Raw genomic sequence first — 17,687 nt, 5'->3', positions numbered from 1 at the left:
TTTTTTATGTTTTAGTAATAATTGACAAAATGTAAACATGAAGTGTGTAATGTGTGAAGCCTGAAGTCCAAGTATCAAAGAAACAATTTCACAAAAACGACAAATATAACAGAATAAAACTGAATAAAAAAAACAAAACAAAACAAAGCTAACCTTTACAAGTATCATAAATTACACTGGCTGTTCCATACTGGAATCAAATGTATGGTTTTATTCTAAAATTTGTAAGAATACGAGCAGCTAACTTCTCAAAATAAACTCATCGGATATCGAACCCGTGATGTTTAGATTACCAGTCAACAGCTGATACTGTTGAGCAACTGAAGCACTCTCAGCAAATGTGTGTTGATGTTGCACCGTAACGCGGGTTCCTTTTCTGCAGTTATATTTTTGAATAGAAACACACTTGCTCTGTTATATTTGTACCTTTTGTGAAAGTGTTTTTTTGATATTTGGAATTCAGGCTTCACACATTATACACGTCATGTCTACATTTTGTCAGTTATTACTAAAACATGAAAAACAATTCTTTTTTTTAACAATGTGTTTTCAGAGATCGTTGTAGACACGAAATACACATGAAATGCAAGTGTTCTAAATAATGATATCGTATTTATAAAAGGTGTCCTTTTGCCTGACTTCTCACTCTGTACAGCTCTAAGCAACTGACACACAGGTAAACAGACTTGAGCTAAGAAAACTGTGCGGCGGTGGGGGATGTGATAGCAGGCTGTTTGAATGCTTATCAACACATTTAAAGGACAAAAGATGCAGACGGAGAGGTGCAAAGCGATTTAAGGTGGGACGGATCTACAAGTTTTTTCATAGGCTCTGCTAATTCTAGTGTTAAAGTAGTTGAGAAATGGAATCAAACACTTTCTCACCCCCGAGTCGTTACAATACATTTTAGATCCACACCTAATCCTGCAATGGTGTTGACGTGAAAACTTAATAATAAATGAGTACAACTTGTCATAGAAATGCTACATTGTGCATATTAAATAACAAGACAGTAACGTGTATACTATTGTGATAAAAATAATGCCAGTGTGAAACGGGTTTCAACGCGGAGTGCTGTCGGCATTAAGTTATAGCTTCACTGCCATTTAAAAATAGTGAAACGTGTTTGTAATACTTTAAATGCTGCTCTAGAAGAGGGGGCTCCAAGTAGTGCAAATATTATCATTTCTGCAAAGTAGAGCATATAAATATACCTAAGAAACGATAAGAAACCTTTCAGCGTTCTCTCTTCCACCACACCACTCACTGTACACCTTGGATTGAATCTGATGAACGTTTAGTTTTCATTGGGTTGTTTTTTTTTTGCTTTGATTTTGGTTATTCGCTGCTCTTTTTGCTTCCATGCTTCTCAAACTATTCGCCCAGTCGTCATTTTGTTTGCGTGATATTCCATTTGCATTTGTTGGTTTATGAATTGTTTTTGTTTGTGCATTCTCTGATTTGTTTCTGTGCATTCAATGTGTATTTGCGTTTTCTGATTTGTTTTTTGCACATTCAATTATTACTTGCATTTTCTGGATTCTTTTGGCAAATTAAATTTGTTTTTTTGTTTTCCGATTTGTGTTTGTGTTTCCCATTTGTATAATTTCTTTTTCAGGAATTAATTTGTTTTTGCACATATTGCACTTCAGGGCCATCGTAGACCATCACCTGCACTTTTATCACTCTTTAGTTTAATATTGTTTTTTATCAGTATGCTGCTGCTGGAGTATTTGAATATACTCTTGGGATTAATAAAGTATCTATCTATCTAATATAGTATATAGTGTCTATCTATATATCTATTAGTTGCACACTCCAGTAAATACAATCGTCCTTGACTGGCCCAACGACTGAAGCCCAACTAGTCTGTGACAATGGAGGATAAAATCAAACAGAACTCTTAGAATGGACGGCTGGGCTCTTTACATGTGACAGTGAGACTGCCAGCTGAATGCTGATTGGTTCTCAATGCATTGAACTTATCGACGAGGAATAAGGAGCACACATGTGCTGAACCTTAAAAAACAGAAGCGAAGCTCATCTGCCTGACGTCTCATATTTAACATACCTTAACAGAGTGGAAAGGAACAAAATTAAAATGTAGACAGAGCTTGCTGTTTAACCCCTCCTGCTGTTAAACCAGGGGTCCTCAATCCCAGTCCTGGATGGTCGTGGTAGCTGCAGGTTTTTGTTCTTGCCTGGTTCCTTAACTAGAAAGCAATTCTTGCCAATAATTTAATGTTATGGCTTGTTTGTGCTTTAACGCTGTCATTTCCGTTCATTCTCATATCCCCGATTTTCTTCCCCTTTCTAGGGATATCATCCAAATGATTTGAAGGTTAAGTGTTTAATTAAACCCAGTAGTACATGATAAATACACACAGGTGTAAATGATAAGAAGCTAAATGGAGAAATGCTGGTCTCTTTTGTCATTTGCAGGTTATTGCTACTTAGAAGCAATTTAAAAACCAAGAAAACAGCTGTTTAAGACTAAAATAAGCAATAAGGAATCACAATCTTAAAGAACGAGACAACTAAAGTGAAGCAGAAGTGTTACTTGAGCAATAAGTGCTTCTTATTAAGCATTGGGTTGGAGCAAAAACCTGCAGCCACTGCGGCCCTCCAGGACCGTGATTGAGGACCCCTGTGTTAAACCTTCGTGCCGTGCCGGGTCTGTCTGTCAGCACCCTATTGGCTGTAAGAAAAAGGGGTTTGAACGAGTAGGACTGTGCCGGCAGATCAACAGTCATTCGGTAAACTTGACTTGGGCTGGCAGTCGTGTAGTCTGACATGGAGCAGCGATGAGATCAACAACTGCGATTGGCAAACCTCTCAAACTCCAAGACAAACAATCGCATAATGTGATATCCGTTTATCGTTAAATTTCAAACTCCACCCAAGGATTGACATAAAAGATCAACTCAATGTACACAAATACATTTAACATTTCACCTTAAGGACGGCCTATTAACGTATTATTATTTTAAACGTTGAATAAATTGTCAGAGTTAAATGTTTACTTCTATAATACACAACCCTAATATGTGTTTTATTACTTTCTTTACTATTTATCCACGTTTATTTATTTAAGTATTCCTAATATTCCATTGTCCCCCCTTCTTCCCGCAGATCACCATCTGTTCTTTGTCTGTCAGATATTCTGCGCTCTTCAAGTCTGTTCTCAACACACCAGCAGCTCTAGTGAGTTTCTTTCCTGTGGATCTCGTATTCAGGTTTGTTATTTTAGCTGTATTACGATTACAGAATATTACAAATCTCATACTTGACACTCTCACGTTCAGATATTAGGGAATAGACAACGTTAAGAAAGCTGGCAATAAAATTGTGACTTTAACATTAATAACATGTAGAGACAGCCAACGGATTCTTTAAATGTAAGAAACACAGTTATCATAGTGCTAATAGTCACATTTCAGTTATTTTTTTAATGAAGTTTACAATGTTAAATGATCTGTGAAGAGCAAATATTATGTCTTTGAAAGAGTTTTTGTGAATGTGCACCTGTTAATCATGGTATTCAATTCAGCATCACGACTGGTGACAAGATAGAGATGACAGATAGTTCAGGTGGGCATCATCATATAGGACTACCCAGGCATCAACAACAGGAAACAACAGGCATCATCGGCACAAAACTACCATGGAATTCTATTAAAATTGATGGTACAAAAACATGGCAGATTACTTGGTTTTACAATTTAGACAAATTACTCCAACATAAGGATGTAAATTGAAAAGATAAAAAGGTTATATCGTGCACCATTGTAGTCAATCTGAACTTTTTCAAAAGCCTACTTCACGACAGAATAACTAATCAAGCGTTTCCAAGATGATTGTAAAAGTTTTTTTCGTTGTCGACGGACAGTCGAGGAGAAAATCGTCTTGGAATTTGAAGAATTGCCAGTACCGCGGAGTTCCCGTTCACTTCAAGCACTGAATATAAATCAATTACTACAGCGAAAATGATTTTTAATACAAACGTAAAGGTTCACGGTACAAACATAACCATGCAAAACAAATATATGAAAACTACGGAAAAAACTGCAACTTTCAAACGTTTTCATTTCGAAGCACACTTACTTCCATTGTCAAAAATACGAATAATTAGTTTAGTCGCTTCTTCTTCTTTTGTCTAAAGGAGTTTCATCGCCGCAGCTTCTTCTTTTTTTTTTTTTTTTGGTCTCCTTTCGTTTAATGGAGTTTCGTCGCTTGGTACAACGGCAGGTTATACAACTTCAAACGTTAATAATTGGACAGGTGAGTTTTTGATTGTCATAGAGTAACAATAATCTCATTCGTTGAAATTTTTAATTAGTCAATACTATCCACTTGCATTTACAGTTACCTTGCCTTCAGATCCGCCCATAATGTCTCCGATCTTCAGCAATAACCTTCTCAACTTGTCAACACCCCACGATAAACAATCGCATAATGTGACGTCCGTTTAACATTAAATTTCAAATTCCACCCAAGGATGGACATAAAAGACCAATTCAATGTAATCTGACCGCATATCCAGAAACTACAGTAAACTAGCAGTGCATGTTTTAGCTCTGCTTCTAGCTGACCCTCGTCTCCTCTGTTAGGTGGGCTTACTCTGCGAGTGCCCTTCTCCTGCAACTTGATTCACACATTAATCCTTCTCAAAAAACTGTATTTTAAAAAAAGCTCTTCATTCACACAAAAGCGATATCAACGTCTTTTAGAAACTAAAGAAATAAAGTGCCACAGATAACTGGTAATAACTGAAATGAAAGAGTATTGTAACGAACACCAAGAAGGAAAGACCGAGACAGACACCGAATGAAAGTTAACGGGCGAGTTCATTCCACATAAGATCATTTGCAGCAGTGTTTGCTGACTCACAAAGGCCCCGTTAAAATAAAAGTCAACTCATTAGGCATGCGATTCCACTCACGCAGTGTTCCTGATCATCTTGCGGCGTCTAGTGTCCTTTTTCCCAGTTACCCCGTAATTATTTCTAGTGTTCATAATGCCGTGGGAGTCTCCGCCTGCCTTCTTGAGCCTTCTCGGATTTGAAATGTATAACGAGAAAGTTCCAGTTCCCATATAACAACTGTGAATACACTGCTGTCAATCCACAGTCTAGAGTGAAAAATGCTGGCAATTACATTGTTGTAATTAATAAATAAATACATACATAAATAAATAAATTAATTAATAAAAGATCATAATCAAGTGTATGACACGTTACAATTTCTTCTCCTAAGCAGCTGTAAGGAGTTTTGTTTTCAATACAAATCATTATAACGATTATTAACAAAGAAACAGTTGTGTTTTATTGTAAAGACCATCATTGTGGTCCCCTTGTCTCTTGATTTATTTGTTAGTACTTCTTTTATAGGTCATTCCAAAATCATATTTTTCACACGTCCCCTCTTTAGAATTACTGGTAATTTTCACGTTTCTCTTCTCCGTTTCTTCCGTGAAGTTTGCTGGTTTCCCTCATTAAATTAACAGACAGATCGCACAATCGAGCGGTCACTTCTACACGGTCTTCGTTTGGACGTATCAGTCCGATGTCGTGACGTGCTGATTGCTCAATAAAGCCGCACGAGCTGAAGGAGTGACGACCAATTCCCCAGGCTCCATTCTCGCGCCTTCTCACTAACGAGTCACCTGCGCCGGCGCTGATGATTTAAACCTGCGCGCGCTCTGGTGTTCATGTCGTATTCCCGTTTGGCCCATTCACAGTATGGCGCGTTTGGATTTCTGGTGCCTTTTCTGGCTGGTCGTTTGTGTGTCGGGCGCGCAGTTTGTTTTTGCGGCGTCAGGAGATGTGACTAAGAAATGCGACGAAGACAAGGCTATGACGCTGTCATTTGGTGGCTCTCCAACCGTATTTCTCCAGAGTAAGTGCGGTGTGTCCTCGACCACTGGGACTCGTCGGCTTCTGCGTTTTTCAAGTAACTGGCGCCAACTTTTATTTTTGTGTTTTTTTTGGCAGAGACGATTAACGGACTTGTAAAGGTAACCAAAGATCTCCCAGGAATCGTCCTGCGTGTAAAGTCTGGCCGCACCACACTAACGGTGCCGTTTGCTTCCCGGTACGGTTACGTGGCTGAGCAGGTGAGTAGCGCCGATAATTTAGCCGTTGGTATCTTGTATTGTGGCTTGATCCTCTCCGTTTTCTCTTTAGCGTTCCCATTATGCCCTGGTCCTTGCCTTCGGACGTCCTTCTGATTTGAAAATGTTCACATGCCCTAAGCCAGGTATTATTCTCTTCTGGGTTGGCACCTTGAGTGTCTCTCCCGTCTTCTAACCGTGATCTTTCACAGATCGGCAGCCTGCTTTTCGATTTATTCTGCTTCCTCCAATGACCGAGAGATGCACAGTTGCAGCCAGTGAGAAGCTCCCTTGTGGAGGGTCTTCATCCATCACTCAAGCAGACTGTGAAGCCAACAACTGTTGCTATGATTCCAGCAGCAGCACCAGTCCATGCTACTATGCCAATGATGGTGAGTGGTTTGTGTGTGAGTGAGCAAATGTGGCTGCTGCTGGATATTCATGCTTTTGTTTGCTTTGGCCAGTGACTGTGCACTGCACCCTGGATGGCCAGTTTGTGGTGGTGGTGTCTGAGAATGTGACCCTTCCTCCCCTGAATCTTGGGTCCATCCAGTTGGTGGACAGCAGTTCCCCCAGCTGCAGCCCTGTGACCCGCCTCTCCAGCTTTGTCATGTACCAGTTTCCAGTCAGTGCCTGTGGCAGCACAGTTCAGGTGAGACTCCATCAGGGGGATTTCTGAACAGCTAGGGAGCCCTCTCTGCTGCTAGAAGTGCTGAGTGAAGTCTGTTTCTGGCCTAACCATTTTGTAGTGGCTGATGTAAAGTGGTCAGTTTTAGGACTGTGTAGTCTAGTTTAGCTTGATACTAGTCATTCCAAACTACATAAAGGCCAAAGTACAAGGGAGGCTGCTGGTGATCTGGAAAGGCAAGACTGCTGTCCAATTTAAGTTAATGGAAGTTGTCCCTGTTTTCAGGTGGCTGGAGGCAATGTGACCTACCAGAACACCATGTCTGCTGCCATCACTGTGAGGACTGGTCCAATGGGCTCCATCACCAGGGACAGTGTCTACAAGTAAGGCTTCTGAACCTGCTTCCTCTAACCCTAAAATGTGCTCTACCTGCTATGTGGTGTTTCTCTCCTCAGGTTGTTCTTCCAGTGCACCTACTCGGGAAGCCAGGATGTGCAAGTGGAGACTGAGGTGTATACTGTGGCGCCACCTCTTCCAGTAGTAGAGCAAGGGCCATTTGACCTGGAATTGGTAATTGCTACAGGTACTGTTGGGGGTGGGGTCCCCGTTTGCTTGACGGGCTGCTCATTCTGAGTGACTTGAGGATATGAAGATCATGTAGTTATGATGTGGTGTTTCGGCTAGGTAATTCTACCTTTTCTCTATGGCCAGATTCCTCCTATGGCTCCTACTATGTGGATGCTGACTACCCTGTAACCAAAACTCTGAGGGATCCTGTGGCTGTGGAAGTGCACATCGTGAACAGGACTGACCCTAATCTTGTGCTGACTCTTGGGGACTGCTGGGTCACCCCAGGTCCTTCTGCTTCCAGCCAGCCCCAGTGGAGCCTTCTGGTGAATGGGTAGGTGCCCCTCTGTGAGGCTGAGGAGGGCTTGGCTGTTCAGTGCTAACTGGGGGGTCTGCTTGTCCCAGGTGCCCATACACGGGTGACAACTATTTGACCAGCTTGGTGACAGTGGACAGCACATCTGGAGTAGCCTACCCAAGTCATTACAAGAGATTTGTATTTGAGATGTTTGCTTTTGTGGACCCTGTTGCTCAGCAAGCCTTGGCTGAAAAGGTGGGAGTCCTATATCCTGTGCTGCTTTTTGGTTTATTTGACCTTGGATGATATTCTGTAGTTTATCTACTATTTAGAGATTTATCCTTTAGGCCTAATTGGCAAGTTTCTCTGACTTGCGCATAGTGATTAGGGTTTTTTTTTTTTCCCTCCCTCTCTGTAGATCTTCATCTACTGTGTTGCTGCTGTCTGCTATCCTTCTGCCATAGACCCCTGTACTCAGAGCTGCCCTGCAAAAAGTGAGTAGCCCATGCTGGTTTGGTTGTGGTGTTGGCTTTGTTGATCGTGGCTCACATGTTTCTAATTTCTTTTTTGAAGATGGCTGGACATGGGAGGGGTTTGAATCTGGTTGGCTGCCCTCTAAGGGGGCTCATTATCCGTCTGAAGCTAAAACTTAACCCATTTGCTTTCAGGATTTGGCAGAGCTGCAGACAGGATGGCACAACTTACTTTCTCCAGGAAGCCTGTGCTACTTCACAGTGGTCCTGTTGTGGTGAAGGCAGATGGTGTGCAGACATCAAGGCTGGAGCAGAAAGGTATGCCCTATTGGTCCTAATTCTGGTTTAGTCAACAATGCTACTTCTGGGTTTGGCTCATCATGGTCTTTTTCCTTCACTGTATGGCTTGGAGAGTAAATGTCCTTTGTCTTCCTCCCACAGCCTCTCTTCCCTCTGGATACCTGGTGCTGGGAGCTGCAGCTGCCATATTGATGGTGGTCCTCGTTTTGGCTGTAGTTGCTTTGAGTTGGTTGAACTGGCAAAATGTGAATCTGAAATTTTAATAAAAGGCTTTGTAAATTTTTGTAGTTTATTTGTGTAATTGGGGAGTATAATTCAATGTGGATGTCATCTGCTCCAAGCATAAGATGCTACTATTTTGCTTTATGTGTAATTCCACCTGGATGGTGACCTGCAATCAACTTTGAGGCACAAGTTCACTTGGGGCACTGCCCACCACTCAATCTTGTCCTCCAACCCATGGGTCACAATGGGTACCCTTTTGATGGCGCTTCATTTAAAAATTTAAAAAAAAAAAAAAAAAAGCTATGGTCTAACATGATGTGATTTAGTTTATGTTGACTTTAAAAGGTGAAATGAGTATTAAACCATGGACTGGGCAGGGGTTTCCTTCCTCACCCTTTGACTCCACTCCTGCATCAGATCACATGGTGGTGGTTGCGTACATTAATGCAGTTGGCTCGCCATCTCTTCCATGGCATCAGATTTGGTTTACATTCCTGTTTGCTTTGCCTTGCCAGTTGTATCTCCTTCATTTGGGTGTGCCCACTTCCTCAGTTGCTCCTCATGTTGACCATAGTCTACTTTGTAAGCTTACAATTTTATCCTTCATTGTCACTTCCTTCATACAACACACGTTCTTTCCTTTTGGTTAGTGTGTGCCAAGTCAGAGCGAGTGACAGGATCATTGGGGCAGGGAGATGTCAGCTTGCAGAGGACTCTTTTGGGGGCCAGGAGCTGTAATGTATCTGTGCCACCATCTTGAACTTGGGTAGGTCAATGCAATATGCTGGAGCTATCAGCTTTTTGAGGGAGATCCTTCAAATTATGAAAATGACATTCATCTCCAAGAACCAGAGACTGCACATGTGGGCTAAGCAAATGCAACAGTGTGGCTGTGCTGAAGCTCAAGTCCTGAAGTATTGATCAATTTGTGTGTGTGTGTCTCTCTCTCTCTCTCTCTCTCTCTCTCTCTCTCAAAAACCCCCAGTAATGGCCAAAAGTTTGGAGAATGACTCAAGGGTTTTTCACAATGTGCTGCTCCTGTGGTTTTTAGTTCGTCAGATGTTTCTATGGTATACTGAAATAGAATGACAAGCAGTTCAGAAGTTTCAAAGGCTCTTATTGACCATTCCATTAAGTTTATGCATTAGTCCGTATTTGCAGTGTTGGCCATTTCTTCAAGATCTCTGCAATTTGTCCTAGTAGGCTGTCGGTCAACGTCTGGGCCGAATCCTGACTGTTGGCCCCCCATTCTTGCAGGATCAGAATTGTGTGGGGGTTTTTTTTTGTCCAAACCCTACCCCAAGGATTGACCACAAGTCCTCAATGGGGTGTTTCTTGGCCATGGACCCCAAATTATGTTCCCAGAACCACTTGGAGCACCAGGCCATAAGGCAAAAGTGACAACTATCATGCTGGATTATTCATTGTTGGTCACCAAACTGTTGGATGGTTTTGAGAAATTGCACTCGGTTTGCACAGTTTTGGTCCCGTTCGTTTTTCACAGCTGTGTTCTTAGGCCAAATTGTGAGTGAGCAGCAACCCCACGTGACATAAGGTCTCTGGATGCTTTACTGTTGGCCTGAAACAGGACAGATGGTAGCACCATTCACCTTTTCTTCTCTAAACCCCCAATTAGAAAGGGGATTCATCAGAGACCATGACTTGACCCCATTAGTCCAATCCCAGAAAATCGGTCTGTCCCTGATGGTTTTTTTTTTGGCTTTTTTGTTGCCCTTCTTGACACCCATCAGGCCATCCTAATGATCTTTGCCTCACTCACACCTGCCTGCTGCCATTCCTGAACAAGCTCTGCAACCCAAACCCCCACTCCCAATTGCTTGAAATAAAGATTTGGGCCAAAGCATTCTTTGGTAGCAGCTCCCCCCTTACATCCGAGAATGGTTTGGTAACCAACAATGAACAATCCAGCATGATGGATCACTGGGCCATTTGGCAAAAGTGACAACTAAGTGGCTCTGGTAACAAAATATGGAGTCCATGACCAGGAAACTCCCCATTGAGAACTTGTGGTCAATCTGCAAGGGTTTGGGGTGGACAAAAAAAAACATTCTGATCCTGCAAGAATTGAGTGGCCATCAGTCAAGTTTGGGCCCAGAAGTTGGTTGACAGACAGCCTGCCAGGGTGAATTGCAGAGGTTTTGAGAAAGAAACCAGAGTCAACACTGCAACTATGGACTCTGCATAAACTTCATTTTATTGTTGATTAAAGCCTTTGAGAATTATGAACTGCTTGTATTTCTACTTTAGTGTACCAGAGAAACATCTGACAAAAAGATGTGAAAACACTAAAGCAGCAGACTTTGTGTAAACCAACACTTGGCTCATTCTCAAAACTGTTTGTCCCGACTGTAGAGCTCAGTCCAAAGGTTTTTCTTAGCAGTGCTAGTCTGATGCACTAATCTACCTGTCATTGCCTAGAGGATCACACACCATCTGCTCCATGTCTTGCATTACAACCTGCAGAAGGAACTCCAGCACCACCTACCACAAATGGACCTTCTTGTTGTCCAAGGTCCTTCAGTCTATTCACCACTCCATTTCATTTCAGCTCAGTTTGTCACCAACACCTGACAAGTCATTATGATGGTGACAGATGACCACCTGTCCTTCAATGGCCATGTTGTATCAGACTTGTAGATTCGCTTTGTGCCACATCAGAAAGGTGAGATATTACCTGACCGCATGCAGCACAACATCTGGTCCAAGCTGTAGTCTAGTCACATCAGGACTGGGAGTACTAGTGGGAGTACCAGATGATTCAAAATGGAATGGCACATCTGGTGTGTCCTCAGTTGGTTTGTGTCTTATCTCTTTTCAACACTAGATTTAGCAGAGTCTATGGAAAAAAACATGTAAATCCAACCCACATTAAATCCGTTCGCATCTCTCCGTCAGCGTCTTTTGTCTTGTAAATGTGTTGATAGAGTTCTCCCAGTTCCTGCCTTGATTGGTTATCTGGGAGTGAGTTATCCAGAATTGTAAGGAGAAATAATCTGATGTGTGTTTTGTGTCTACAACAATCTATGGAAAAACATCATTAAAACAGAAACGTTTTTCATGTTTTAGTAATACATGACAAAATGTAGACATGGACTGTATAATGTGTGAAGGCTGGTGGCCAAATATCAAATAAACACTTTCACAAAAGGTGCAAGTATGATATGACAGCTTCTGTGGTGCTGTGGTTATAACTGCTGACTTATAATCCAAAGGTTGTGAGTTCGAAATCAGCTCTCCGGCAAATTTACTATTTAGAGTAGTGAGCTGCTCTTATTGTTAATATTATACAATACAAACATACATTTGATTTGTGCCTGTAACAGCCGGTGTAAATTTATAGCACTTTAAAAGTTAGCATTTTCTTTTTTTTTTTTCCCACTTTTATTCTTTCAGTCACAATCACGACACCACACTATCGCCCTCCCAGGGATCAGACACGGTTACTTTTTATCTGAAACTGGGAATAACCATAGATGTGAGTGGTGTTTTGAGACAATGGAACTGAAAATTCTCTGATCTGGTGGGATAAAAGCTGACACACAAACACTGGTGAATCTGTCCCTCTTCGAATCTCGTCGTCACTTGAATTTTTTTCTGTTCGGTTTTATTGAGTGTTCCTGCTTACGCTGAATTAGCATGCGTCTTATGGTCCATGATGTCAAAGCCGCACTGACAAAAAAACAAAGACAGGTATATATGATGTTTGGGATAGCTCATTTTATGACATGTATAGCACATTTCGGAAAACATTATGGCACTGATGTAACATTATTCATATTATTCACATGCATTTGCATTCCTTCTTGCGCCTGTACCCGGTGACCGTTTTTTTTGGATCGGAGTTTCCACTTTTGGGTGCATGGGGTGTTTCTTTTGTACTCCAGGACGTACACAGGAAAGAACAGTACAGAGAGGTCAGTTCCGCGCTATATGCAATCATCAAATTCAAATGTTAACAGTTCACACACACCCAAGGACCATCCTTTCTATGTTTACGACAGTGGTTCTCAAACTGTGGGGTGCAAATGTTGCCATATCTGGTGTAATTTCACTATTCTTAAGGAAATTTTAAACTTGTAGCTGTGTCCATTCTTCCATCCATCCATCCTCTTCTGCTTATCCGAGATCGGGTCGCGGGGGCAGCAGCTTGAGCAGAGATGCCCAGACTTCCCTCTCCCCGGCCACTTCTTCAATTCTTCCGGCGGAATCCCGAGGAGTTCCCAGGCCAGCCAGGAGACATAGTCCCTCCAGCATGTTCTGGGTCTTCCCCGGGGCCTCCTCACAGTTAGACGTGCCCGGAACACCTCACCAGGGAGGCATCCAGGAGGCATGCTGATCAGATGCCCGAGCCACCTCATCTGACACCTCTCAATTCGGAGGAGCAGTGGCTCTACTCTGAGCCCCTCCCGGACTACTGGGCATTCCCTTAAGGATAGGGTGAGAAGCTCAGACACCCTGCGGAGTAAACTCATTTCAGCCACTTATGTTGAACCTAAAGAATGAGATCGCAAACACAACTTCCTATGAAGAACAAAAAATTTGGAACGCCATTTTCCCTCGCGAGGACGCAGGTCACCGGTGCCTCCCTCTGGAGCCAGGCCTGGAGATGGGGCTTGTTGGCGAAAGCCTGGTGGCCAGGCCTGCACCCATGGGGCTCAGCAGGGCACAGCCCGAAGCGGCAATGTGGGTCACCCTTCCCATGGGCTCACTCAATATCATCCACTTGCAGAGCCACAGCACCATACGTCACCTTAGTTGTAGACCCGGAAGTGATGTTTCAGGACTGACTTCGTAACATTACTTTCGGCCGGTCTCGGCAAGTAAGTCGTCTACAAGTCAGAACTGACGTCACCGCAGTTTGAGGACGGAGAATCAGAAGATAACTTTTGGAAATTTTTGGCAGGTCTCGGCAAAGCCCGGAAAGTAATGTCGGGTCAAGGACCCGTTCAGAAATTAAAAGATAAAACTGAGAAGGAAAAACAGTACAACAAACTAAATGATATGCATTCTTGTGAAGTTGTAGAAGGAAATTTTTTTATATTAACATATAATAGCAAATTAACATATAGAGCCATAAAAAGTAATTAAACACAAATTAGAATGTTAAGCAAATAAGATAGGTCTAGCAGATAATTAACTAAAAAGTCAGTTATATTGCATTATTTTATAGGCTTACATTAAAATTTCCAAAGTAAAGAAAAGAACAGCTAATTGATACACCGAGACCAGTTTTGAACAGGATAAGAGTTTGAGAACACCTGAGATTCAAGGCTAGGAAGAGATAACAGAGAAGAGGCCTCTGAAAGGCTCGTATCAAAAAAGCAGCTGGGCTGATGAATCAGCGGAAAGGCTTTTGCTGTAAGCAGGGTCACGCTGACCTAATGCATGAAGTGAAAATCTTGGTATTCACGGTTTGTATATTCTTATAGTATTTTTGCTAATGCCTGAATTTACTGAGAATTGTGAATAAAAACTGAATGCAATGATGTGGAGATGGCTAATGTCAATATTTTATTTGTAATAGAACGTAGATGACAGATCAAACGTTTAATCCGAGTAAATGTATCATTTTAAAGGAAAAATATGTTGATTCAAAATTTCACGGTGTCAACAAATCCCAAAAAAGTTGGGACAAGTAGCAATAAGAGGCTGGAAAAAGTAAATTTGAGCAAAACGAAGAGCTGGAAGACCAATGAACACTAATTAGGTCAATTGGCAACATGATTGTGTATAAAAAGAGCTTCTCAGAGTGGCAGTCTCTCTCAGAAGCCAAGATAAGTAGAGGATCACCAATTCCCACAATGTTGGGCAGAAAGATAGTGGAGCAATATCAGAAAGGTGTTACCCAGCGAAAAATTGCAAAGACTTTGCATCTATCATCATCAACTGTGCACAACATTATCCGAAGATTCAGAGAATCTGGAACAATCTCTGTGCGTGAGGGTCAAGGCCGTAAAACCATACTGGATGCCCGTGATCTCCGGGCCCTTAAACGACACTGCACCACAAACAGGAATGCTACTGTAAAGGAAATCACAGAATGGGCTCAGGAATACTTCCAGAAACCATTGTCAGTGAACACAATCCACCGTGCCATCCGCCGTTGCCAGCTGAAAGTCTACAGTGCAAAGATGAAGCCATTTCTAAGCAAGATCCACAAGCTCAGGCATTGTCACTGGGCCAGGGATCATTTAAAATGGAGTGTGGCAAAATGGAAGACTGTTCTGTGGTCAGACGAGTCAGGATTCAAAGTTCTTTTTGGAAATCTGGGATGCCATGTCATCCGGACCAAAGAGGACAAGGACAACACAAGTTATTATCAACGCTCAGTTCAGAAGCCTGCATCTCTGATGGTATGGGGTTGCATGAGTGCGTGTGACATGGGCAGCTTGCATGACTGGAAAGGCACCATCAATGCAGAAAAATATATTCAGGTTCTAGAACAACATATGCTCCCATCCAGACGTCATCTCTTTCAGGGAAGACCCTGCATTTTTCAACAAGATAATGCCAGACCACATTCTGCATCAATCACAACATCATGGCTGCGTAGGAGAAGGATCCGGGTACTGAAATGGCCAGTCTGCAGTCCAGATCTTTCACCTATAGAGAACATTTGGTGCATCGAAAAGAGGAAAGTGCGACAAAGAAGGCCCAAGACGATTGAACAGTCAGAGGCCTGTATTAGACAAGAATGGGAGAGCATTCCTATTTCTGAACTTGAGAAACTGGTCTCCTCGGTCCCCAGACGTCTGTTGAGTGTTGTAAGAAGAAGGGGAGATGCCACACAGTGGTGAAAATGGCCTTGTCCCAACTTTTTGGGGATTTGTTGACACCATGAAACTCTGAATCAACATATTTTTCCCTTAAAATGATACATTTTCTCAGCTTAAACTTTTGTTCCGTGATTTATGTTCTATTCTGAATAAAATATTAGAAGTTGGCACCTCCACATAATTGCTAATACAAACCGGATTCCAAAAAAGTTGGAACACTATACAAATCGTGAATAAAAACTGAATGCAATGAACTTTAGTGTAGAAATTAAGACAAATCAAGCATACCATGCAGTGATTAAATGAAAGCACATACTATACTTCTTTTAAATTAAAGCTTAAGCTTCAGGTCACTATTATAAAAAGTTGGGAAGGCTTAAGAAAGAAAATGATGAGAGGAAACCCATATATGGAATTGAAGCCTTGGCCAGTTAGAGAAAATGGGAACAGCATAGAAAGATAACAAATTCCACAAATGGGCCAGTGATAGGAAAGTAAGGAGATAATAAGTGTTCCCATGGAAACTCAAGGTTCGGCAGGACAGTAATAGAAGGGAGTCAGAAGTGGGATGGGCAAGACAGCTCATTATAGCGAGGTCAGAAAAAATAGGAAATTACATAAGTAAAGCCCAAAGATGGTAAGAGGAAGTCATCCACCCAGTCTTAGACCAATCAAAATAAGCCAAACAGAAACCAAGAGGAATAATGGACAGTAAAACCTGATGCAGAATGAACTAATTGAATGAGGTAAAAATGATAAGAAATTGTTATAAAAACTTCAATTGCTGTAATGTTCAGAGCTCGATCTAATTTGGCCGTATTGGGTTGAGTCCTTGTTATTTTTTGTTTTGATTTATTGCAATAAAGCCTTAAATTTCTGTCTGTCTATCTCGAGTCCTAATAGCCTTTATTTTTAGGTAAAAAGCCTTCTGATGATGAATTTTTTGCTACGACAAAGTTCGGAGAGTTTCTGCCATCATGTCGCGTCATACATCAAACTAAACAATACGGATCGTTTCTGTGAAATACACTATTAATATTTACGTTGTGTTTGGGTCTGTGGGAACCATTTAAAATGTCGACAAAATTAAAATCGTTAAGATTTGTGTTATTTGAAAATAGTTTTTCGTTTACATTCACGAAACGAAATATACAATATAATTACAATGTTTTCACCAGGTTAGATTTTAGTAAAACGTTAATAATAAAAGCGACTACATTTTTTAAAATGTACTTTGCATGCGTGCAATATTGTTCTTAACCAATTTAGAATAAACATTTTAGCCAATCTAATAATTTTAATCACGTATGTGAAGTAAACGGCAATACATGTTATACACTGAATTATACTATATATTGCCTTACATAGAACTGCTCTAGTTTGTCACTTATTATTATTATAAGCCACCAAACAAAATACTATTAATAACCCTAACTTATTTATATAGCACCCTTCCAATGCCCAAAATTCAGAAACAACAAGACCTATATAACATTGACTACAAATATCTCCACTAAATAAAGATAAATATAGGATGTACAAAACATTCAAACAGAATAAAAGACAATAATCCAGACTAAAATACAACATATAATACTGTGATATAGCGGGTCCGCAGCTTCCGAAAAGTCAGGTTTTTTAAAATCCGTATAGCCGTGTCGTTCTCCGTTTGCGCGATTGCACGACCGCGGGGAGTTAATGAGGTGACTGGAGTGAGTCGCAGCTGCACGTGAGGGTGCGGTCGTTCTTGTTAGCCTCATTGGCTTCCTGCGGTGGGTAATTAAGACGCTGTGCCCACGGAGGCAGAGGTGTATATGTGTGTATATATAAACGAAGGTACAACAGAGAGGGGGGATAAATCGTAGAAAAAAGATAAGATAAATTGGAAAGAAATCATGGAGGAAAAGAAAGGAGAAAGGTTGATGCAATAAAAGGTCGGAAAATGGCAGTCAGGGGGTGACGATCCAGCCACTTGGAAGGTGGAAACGCCATGAGCTGGGGTCCCGCGGAGGAGCGTTATTCTGATGCGCTAAGGGGCTAGTTCGCCCCACTGAATGTACCAGTGAGTGGGGTGAGCAGAAGAGGTGCCCTCTCGAAGGATCTGAGGAGCGACTGCAGGTGCGCGAAGGTTCGAGGGAGAAGAGTTGACCTCGACTTCCTGATGGAGGCCAAGACGGAGGTTAACTGAAGGTGGTCGTGGTTGTTGGTCTCCGCTGGCCGCGAGTAATGGTGAGCCGGGGAGAAAGAGACGGAGGTGGGCTGGAGAGTAAACGGAGCGAAAGAGCCTG

At 41.8% G+C, this 17,687-nt stretch overlaps 1 protein-coding gene across 1 annotated transcript; it reads left to right on the top strand.

The window, feature by feature from the left end:
• Positions 1–5,660: 5,660 nt before the first annotated feature.
• Positions 5,661–8,657, top strand: LOC120528243 (zona pellucida sperm-binding protein 4-like). Its single transcript, XM_039752363.1, has 12 exons — positions 5,661–5,897; positions 5,993–6,114; positions 6,185–6,257; positions 6,324–6,503; positions 6,576–6,763; positions 7,025–7,122; positions 7,195–7,322; positions 7,451–7,640; positions 7,712–7,859; positions 8,023–8,098; positions 8,273–8,395; positions 8,519–8,657. Exons 1-12 carry the CDS (start codon positions 5,741–5,743, stop codon positions 8,638–8,640), a joined length of 1,605 nt encoding a protein of 534 aa, XP_039608297.1. The 5' UTR covers positions 5,661–5,740; the 3' UTR covers positions 8,641–8,657.
• The last annotated feature ends 9,030 nt before the right edge of the window (positions 8,658–17,687 follow it).

Source organism: Polypterus senegalus, chromosome 4 (genome assembly GCF_016835505.1).
Source record: "Polypterus senegalus isolate Bchr_013 chromosome 4, ASM1683550v1, whole genome shotgun sequence".
Taxonomy (NCBI): Eukaryota; Metazoa; Chordata; class Cladistia; order Polypteriformes; family Polypteridae; genus Polypterus; species Polypterus senegalus.
The sequence above is the reverse complement of the archived record's forward strand: the minus strand, read 5'-3'. Positions and strand labels throughout refer to the sequence as shown.

Coding starts and splice junctions, on each gene's coding strand:
- LOC120528243 (XM_039752363.1), top strand. CDS start 5,741: ATGGCGCGTTTGGATTTCTGGTGCCTTTTCTGGCTGGTCGTTTGTGTG. Junction 7,123..7,194: donor ACCAGGGACAGTGTCTACAA/GTAAGGCTTCTG, acceptor TTCTCTCCTCAG/GTTGTTCTTCCAGTGCACCT. Junction 7,323..7,450: donor GGAATTGGTAATTGCTACAG/GTACTGTTGGGG, acceptor CTCTATGGCCAG/ATTCCTCCTATGGCTCCTAC.